The sequence below is a fragment of the Pteropus alecto genome, unplaced genomic scaffold, assembly GCF_000325575.1.
Source record: "Pteropus alecto unplaced genomic scaffold, ASM32557v1 scaffold50, whole genome shotgun sequence".
In the NCBI taxonomy this organism is placed as follows: Eukaryota; Metazoa; Chordata; class Mammalia; order Chiroptera; family Pteropodidae; genus Pteropus; species Pteropus alecto.
In genome coordinates this window covers 18,032,023-18,039,840 of record NW_006431918.1, presented here as the reverse complement: position 1 = coordinate 18,039,840, position 7,818 = coordinate 18,032,023, and the positions used below count along the sequence as shown (strand labels likewise).

At 31.9% G+C, this 7,818-nt stretch overlaps 1 protein-coding gene across 7 annotated transcripts in view; it reads right to left on the bottom strand.

Moving 5' to 3' along the window:
- LOC102889295 (probable ATP-dependent RNA helicase DDX60) overlaps positions 1 to 7,818 on the bottom strand; it is an 87,559-nt gene that overhangs the window by 73,750 nt on the left and 5,991 nt on the right. For 3 of the 7 annotated variants that reach the window (XM_015585128.2, XM_025042985.1, XM_025042980.1), the window contains exons 2-7: positions 7,213 to 7,354; positions 6,786 to 6,898; positions 6,543 to 6,612; positions 5,731 to 5,920; positions 4,281 to 4,622; positions 2,485 to 2,601 (exon numbers count right to left, since the gene is read on the bottom strand). In XM_015585128.2, the coding sequence (XP_015440614.1) occupies positions 2,485 to 2,601; positions 4,281 to 4,622; positions 5,731 to 5,920; positions 6,543 to 6,612; positions 6,786 to 6,789 (723 nt within the window). In that variant the 5' untranslated portion in view covers positions 6,790 to 6,898; positions 7,213 to 7,354. The remainder of the gene's footprint in view (positions 1 to 2,484; positions 2,602 to 4,280; positions 4,623 to 5,730; positions 5,921 to 6,542; positions 6,613 to 6,785; positions 6,899 to 7,212; positions 7,355 to 7,818) is intronic. The other 4 variants (XM_025042982.1, XM_025042983.1, XM_025042984.1 and 1 more) reach the window with 2 other exon arrangements.

Genomic DNA, 7,818 nt, shown 5'->3' with positions numbered 1-7,818 from the left:
TGTGATTTATATGTGTAAATGTGTGTGTATGTGTGTGTGTGTGTATTCATAAAATATATCACACTTAAAAATGGAAAGACAAAGACAAAAAAAATTAGTATAAGCCTATTTGGAAAGAAAATTGTCAAAACCTAATTAAGCTACATATACACTCATCTTCGACTCACCAATCTCACTTCAGAAACCTATTCAAAAGATATATCACCAACAGTACAAAATTACATACAATGTGGTTATTCACCACAGCATTGATTATAATTGCAAAATGTTAGAAACAGTATAAATTCTGTAATAAGAAACTGGTTAAATAAACTGAAGTACATCCACACAAAGGAGTACCATGCAGCTATGTAACATAATGAGGAAGATAACCTTAAACTGCTTTAAAATGATTTCTAAAATATGTTGCTAAATGCAAAAAGAAAAATACTAAAGGATATAATATGATATCCTTTATTTAAGAAAGAGGGGATATAAGAAAATACAGACGTATCTGCCTTTATTGTACAAAAGAAATACATGAAGAATAAACTGGAAGCTAAAGAAACAAGTTATGGGAAGTATTTGAGAAAGGGGTGAATTGTAGAGGAGAATGGAACCAGAGCAGCAGGGATAAGAATAAAGTGTCATTTCTTTGAGTATATATTTTTGCATATGTCTTATTCTTAAAATCATAATGTTTGGTATAACTTTCACATACCCTCCAAAAAAAAAAAAAAAAAACCAAATAATTAAAAACAATCAGGATATGGATGGGAGGGATCCAAAATGAAATACAAACACTAACCAAAGAAACTAACTCTATTAATAATGAATAATATAACCACACTAAAAGACGTGAACAAGAAAAGAATTCACCTAAATAACTTTGGAAAAGAGTATTTTGACATATTATATAAATCCTGTAATCCACTTAGTGAATATGTTTCAATATTCTTAGAAACAATAACTTATTCTAAGAATAACAATACTTAGTAACAATAACTCATATATTGTTAGCAATTCTAAAACTACTTTATTTGTATACTAGAATTAAAAAATAAATAATTATAAGTAAGGAGAGCTTAATGTCTCACAATTGGAGAAAGAAATTACAAATAAAGAAAGGAGAGTAAATGAACTATATGAAGTTGGAGTAAAAGTTTTCAATATGAACACATGATATGATAGATGACAGAGATACAAAGATGATAGATGATTAGATAGATAGAAGACAGATGGATGATAAATTAAAAATAGGTGTATACACATGGATTAGTATACATACATATATTTTCTTGTTCTGTCTGCTGGAAAGTCCTAGTAGCAACGAAACCCCAGTAGCAATGAACAAATATCATTCCCAGATCATGGCTTCTAAATGCCATTTTCCAATAAAAGCAACCAAAACTTCTTAGAGAATTGGTTGATTTGAGGGCTGGGGCAGGGAAAATACAAGATGAAATTAGAACATCTTGTGGTTTCAAAAAGTAAGATAGTGCACAAAAAGATGATGCTTGATGAGTTTGAAGATAAATATAAATCTGTGTAATCATCACCGCAATCTATGACATCATACTTCAATAGTGGTTTTAAAAAAGAAAAAAAAATGGGGAGCTTATAAAAGAACATGGGTTCAAACCTGAAGAAGTTTCTAATGTTCGAACCCGGAATAATTTGAGCACCAAAATCATTATAATATTGGACCTCAACCTGTAATATAAAATAAATATCTACTAGTCCATATTGATATAAATAAATAAACACATAATAGCACAGCTAAAGCGACTGTCCCTTACAGTAAATTTCCAATTAACAAGTGTAGAATGAAAGAGTGAAATAACCGTAGTAATAACCATTATAGACCAGACCCAAAATTAATTGGGTTCTACAATTAATTGGCTAAAATTTGAGAAGAAGAGGATTTGCATAATCAAGAAAGATAGTAACTTTACAGTGGAGAAATTTGGCAGGCACCAGCTCATCCGGTGTTAAGACATATTAACATCATGAATCCTTTGATATACTGCATTGAGGACACGATATCAGTTCGGTGGCATTCTTGCCAAAAATATGTAACCTCATTCCAATCATGAGAAAACATCAGACAACCCCAAATTGAGGAATGTTAACAAAATAACTGATCAATATTTTTTTAAAATGTCGAGGTCATGAAAGACAAGGAAAGACTTGAAAAACTAGTACAGATTCGGGGAGACTAGAGGGAAACAGCTAAATAAATGGAAGTGGGACCCTGGACAGAATTCTGGAACAGAAAAAGGTTATTAGGGGAAAAGTAAGTGAAATTCAAATAAGGTCTGAAGCTTAGTTAATAGTATTATTCTGATGTTAATTTTCTGGTTTGGATCAATGTACCATGGTTATATAAGATGTAAGTATTAGGGGAAGCTGTGTAAAAGATATATGGAAACCGTATACTATTTTTGCAGCTTTATGTACAATAAACAATTAGTTCAAATAAAAGTTTTTTTTAAGGTTCATTACCTCTTCCATCATATTTTTCCATTTTAAATTTCCAAAAAGGGTTTCTAATGCCAAAACTCTACATTCTTTCAAATATTTAATCAGGGTTTTATAAGCATTCTCAATCTTCTGTTCATTCTGTAAAAAGAAAGCAAGTCATGTAAATTGTCATAAGTAAAATAATTACTTTCTGACTACAAAAAATCAGACCTTGAAGACACAAGTATTATAATATTTCTAAGTAAAAAAATTATGCTAATGTAATTACAAATCATCAATAACGCTATTCAAAGCCTACCAACCAGCACTATTTTGTCTTTGCCAAATGAATTTTTGCCTGGGAATTTAGTACATTTAACTTTTTTAACAACTTTATGAAGGTATAATTAACAACATAAAACTCACTCACTTTAAGGTTACAATTCAATGGCTTTTGGTAAATTTACAGAATTGTGCAACTATTACTATAATCTAACTTTAGAACATTTCCAACATCTCAAAAAAATCATTGTGTCCATTTAATGTATTACATCTTATTATGAAAAATTTCAAACATACAAATATATAGAAAATAGCATAACCTCCTGTCAAGTACCTATCATCCAGCAACAGCCATTAGCGATGCACATTGTACTTTTTATTTGTATTTCATGAAGTCCTCAAATTGGTAAATGAAATAATCTTTTCAAGGTGAGTGTTCAATAAATTAGGAAATATATTATTTTATCAGTAATAAAATCCTCCATTAAAAAAAATCCTCTTAAGAAGAGTTTAAGAAGGATGTTTGTCGGGCACTCTTCAAACTCAGATTTAGAAATTGCCCTAATGGGATAAAATGAGATCAATTGATTACAGTATCTCCTCCCAATATAAAGTTGAGTGTCAGGAGTGTTCCTGCTCACAATAGGCAACTAGAGTTTAATGATTGGAGTGCTAACCAAAGCAAAATAAACTCTTATCAGATCGTATGATAACCATCTGGGTGTCTCCAACCATGAGGGCAGTTTGACGCTATTGTCTAAGGGCAAAAACATTAACCGACTCAAAAATCGTGTTGATGAAATATAGAATTATCTTCATATTCAGAATTTGCTATAAGTAGTAAAAGTAAACAGAAAATAGATCTATTTATGAAATCATTATGCATTTTTGACTCCCAAGGGTTAAATATAGTAGTTGTCAAATACACAAATAGAGCAAAATAATAAAATCATGGAATTAAACTTCTAAATACTTTATAATTCTATTAATGTATAATATTAAGAAATAAATTTATCTCATTTATTTTTCTTTTTCATCAAACTTCTCCATTGTTTTCTCATTAAAAGCTACCATATTAACTATCATTTCACTAGTATGTCTCAGCAACAGAGGCATAATTTTTACCTCCAAATTAATGCATTTCTGGCCATCATTAACTTGAAGAAAGTATACCACACAGTAGTTAAACACAAGGGCTAGAGTCAAACTGCCTCTTTTCAAATCCATGCTCTATTATTCATTTGGTATTGATGATTAGCAGATTACTTATTCAAGTATTTCTTCATCTGGAAAACGACGACGATACTAATACCTACCTTACAAGGTTGTTGTGAAAGTTAAATAAAATGACTCATGGGAAGTACCAAGCACTATTGTTTTGATAGTAAGTATTCAATAAATGACTGCATTTGTATTATTATTATTTATTAATGTTCTATACCTCTCTGTTAAATTTATGATAATTTCTATAAAAGAGGTGAAAATAGAACCGAGTCAAGGAATTTAGAAAATTTTGTAAAATTCTAGCAGTAATTTGTCTTTTAGATATAAATTACCTTCTTGAAAAACTCTTGGTTTCTAAACTTGCTTGGCATAAAGAAAGCATAAAGTCGAAGAATATCAGATTCTTGCTCTGAAGAAATCACAACATTGACCTTCATTGCCCAAGACTTAATGATTAAAAAGTTGAAAAGGTGTGTTTGCAGGTTGTTCAGGCCTTCATCTGCAACTATCAGGAAATATGGGCAATTCTCTTCCAAGAAAATTTCCCACTCTTGTGATAAGCATCCAGAAAATTTTGTTCGAACATCAATGGTGGTATTTTGCTGAAGATGAAGAATTAAAGCAGTTCTCAAAGGAAGAAGTTCCGGGAAGTTGAAATATGCATACTCAGCATCCTGTGGGAGAGAGGTAAAGTACATTACTTTGAAATTATCCTTTCGTAGTTTACTAGTTTAGTTGCTTAACACATATCATTAAAGTCATTGAAGGGATAGGTTCCAGCACATTTTTGTTCTGTGTTATTGTCAGGGAATAAATCCATAAACTTTGACTGTCATTTCACAAATACACGCCATAAACCACAACTTGAATTTAAAATACATGTGTCCCTTTTGAGCAGGCACATGATTCTCAGGATTTATCACACTTTCCCTTCCCATTCTAATTCCTTTCTTCTCCAAACTCACTTCAAAAAGAAAAAAAGATACAAACGTATGTCAAAGCAAATGGTGGGTGTAAATTATCAAGGAAAAGAAAGCTGAGGTGGATCATCTGTTTGAGTGTCCCAGGTCATTGTGACCCTCCTGAAGCAGCATAGATTTTTCTCAACAGACCAAAATTAGAGCAGTAAACCAGACACGAAGCATGAGGCTAGAACTCTGGCTCTTTATTCAAAACATTGCTCGCAAGCAGTCAGCAGTGTTCAAAAATCTAACAATAATGTGGATTGCAAAACGACTGAACAAACACACACCAAAATCCTTAAGAGTAACACACACTGGTTATCTTAAAGGACAGGAGGAGGAAGCAGTGGTAGTACTTATACATATCTGTATTCGAAATTTTATTAATTAGATTCATAATCAAAATAAGCAGATCAAATATACATATATTCCCTTGGAGGCATTTACTATAGACCAAATAATAATGAAGCAGCATTAATGAATTTGACATTCTTCTGGGCTCAACTAACTTGACTCCTGACTTTTGAAGACAGAAGTCTGAGAGTTGAAAGACTGAAATTCAGAGATCAACTAAACCACTGCAAGAGACATCTCATCCTCTTTCATGATCCTGTGTGTCCTTACGATAAAGTTCCATTATTGCAAATAAAATCTTAAATGTAGTCATTTCTGAATACTGGAATTATGGGTAATTTTTTCTGTTCCTCCTTTTAAATTTTCTGAATTTTTATACATATATTTTGATTTGTAATAAAAAAAATATGAAGAATTTTTAGTTTTGGTTCTCAAATCATAGAAAAGAACTCAACTGTCACGTTACCTTGAAGAAAACTATGGCAAATTGTCCTCCTTTCTTAATAAGATCCATAAGATAGCATTCAACCAGATAGAAGAAGTGGAGCTCCTGCCCCTGCTTTAATGATTTCTCACAGAAACATGTGACAAGTAATGAATCTCCATCAATCAGAAAAAATTCAGATTCCACAAAATCATTGAATATACTGGAATAACTAAAATGAAAACAGTTAAAACAAAAATTACATGTAAATTAAATACAATCCGAAAAGGCAGTAGCTTTGTTATTATCATCTCATTAGCATAACCATCAATAGCTAAACTTGCTCAGTAATTATTTTATGTCAGTCTCAATGCTAAAACTTTTTGAACATATCCATATGCATGACTATCTTTCATAGGAAAAAGGAAGGGTCATTCCCAACCTAGAGAGAAGGAAACTAAGACTCAAAGAGATAGAGAAAATTATCTAAGGCCATATTGTAGAATCTGAATTGGAATCAGAAATTTAACACCTATATTCTGAATATAGACCTATGTTATATTTCTGTCCTGTGTAATCAGTTTCATTCCTTTGTAAAGCAATGGGGTTCATTGACATCTGTAGACAAAGAAAGTAAGGAAAAACTGTTTCCATTCACCATAGAACAGCTCTAAATGTCTGTGTTAAACTATATATATGTAAGATATAATATGTATATAACTGTAAACATATATAATATACTATAATATATATACTGAGATAATTATATAGCTAGATAGCACTTTAAGGTCAAATAGATATAGAGGAATATTATATAGAATTTTACATCTCTTTGCTACTACAATATTACTCACTCAGCTTTTGGCATTTCATTCAAAACTAACTCTGAGATTTTCTTTAAAAACGCTGTGCATTCTTCTAAATCTAAAAAAGAGAGGAAGAGAATGCATTATTTTCAATCAAACATTTTTAAAAGAGCTATCATTTACTTGCTATTGAGAAAAAGAAACTAATAAAATTATTTTAATTCTATTAAAACTGTGTAGCATACAGAATCATTATTTTATAATTTATGAATATTTTAAATTGAAAATTACCCATTTCTTTCCTGCTACCTGTGCCTCCAACCTGAACTAGAAAATGTTAAATATAGCAAAACATCCTTTGCTTGGGTACTTCTAAGTGGCAGTTATTAATGAAAATGGCAGCCCTACAAAAAAAAAAAGAAGAAGAAGAAGAAAAATTAGAAATTTATTTACTCCATCAACAAACAATATTAAACAACTATGGCGTGTTAAGCAAAACAATAGGCACTGGGAATACAAGACACAAGTCAACATGCTGTCAGTTCTTATGAAGTTTAAAATCTATCAGGAAATACAAATGTTAATCAGATCATCATATAAACAAAATTGGAAATGTGACAAAGCTAAAGAGGTTAAAGAGGAGATGAAAGTCAGATGGGAGGGGTTGTGGCTATAAAAGGGCAACATGAGGAATCCTTGTGATGCTGGAACTACTCACTATCTTGATGCATCAGTGTCAGGATCCTGGTGTGATCCTGCATGATAGTTTTGCCTTATGTTACCACTGGGTAAAATGAGGTAAAGGGTGCACAGGATCTCTTTCTATAATTTCGTACAAGTACATGTGAATCTTCAATTACCTCGAAATAAAAAATTTAATTAAAATATCAAATATAACAAGAAAAGAAAGAAAAATAAGAGGATTCATGATACTTTGAATTTAGAAAAGTACTCTGGCAACTACAAACAGGACATATAGTGGCCTCACCTTCATAGTCCGGTGTCCCCTGAATCTAGGTGTGGCTCCTACAGAGCCTCTTTTGTGCCCACCACTTCCATGTACTGCTGCCTTACTGACTGTGAAGTACTCTTAGGTTTGAACTTCCCTTCTTTTTTTTTTTTTGGTTGAGGTCAGATGACTTTATGGGATAGGGAGAGGTTTTTCTCTCAAGGGAGGGGTTTTCTCCTCAAGATAAGGGATGACTGCCCTAGGTGCCAACATGATTGGGATGCCTCAGGAAAGATGGGATGCCACAAGAGCTTGGTATGGTGCAGAAAAAAAATCCGCCGCCCCCCCCCCCCCACAGGAGGGCATTTTCACAAA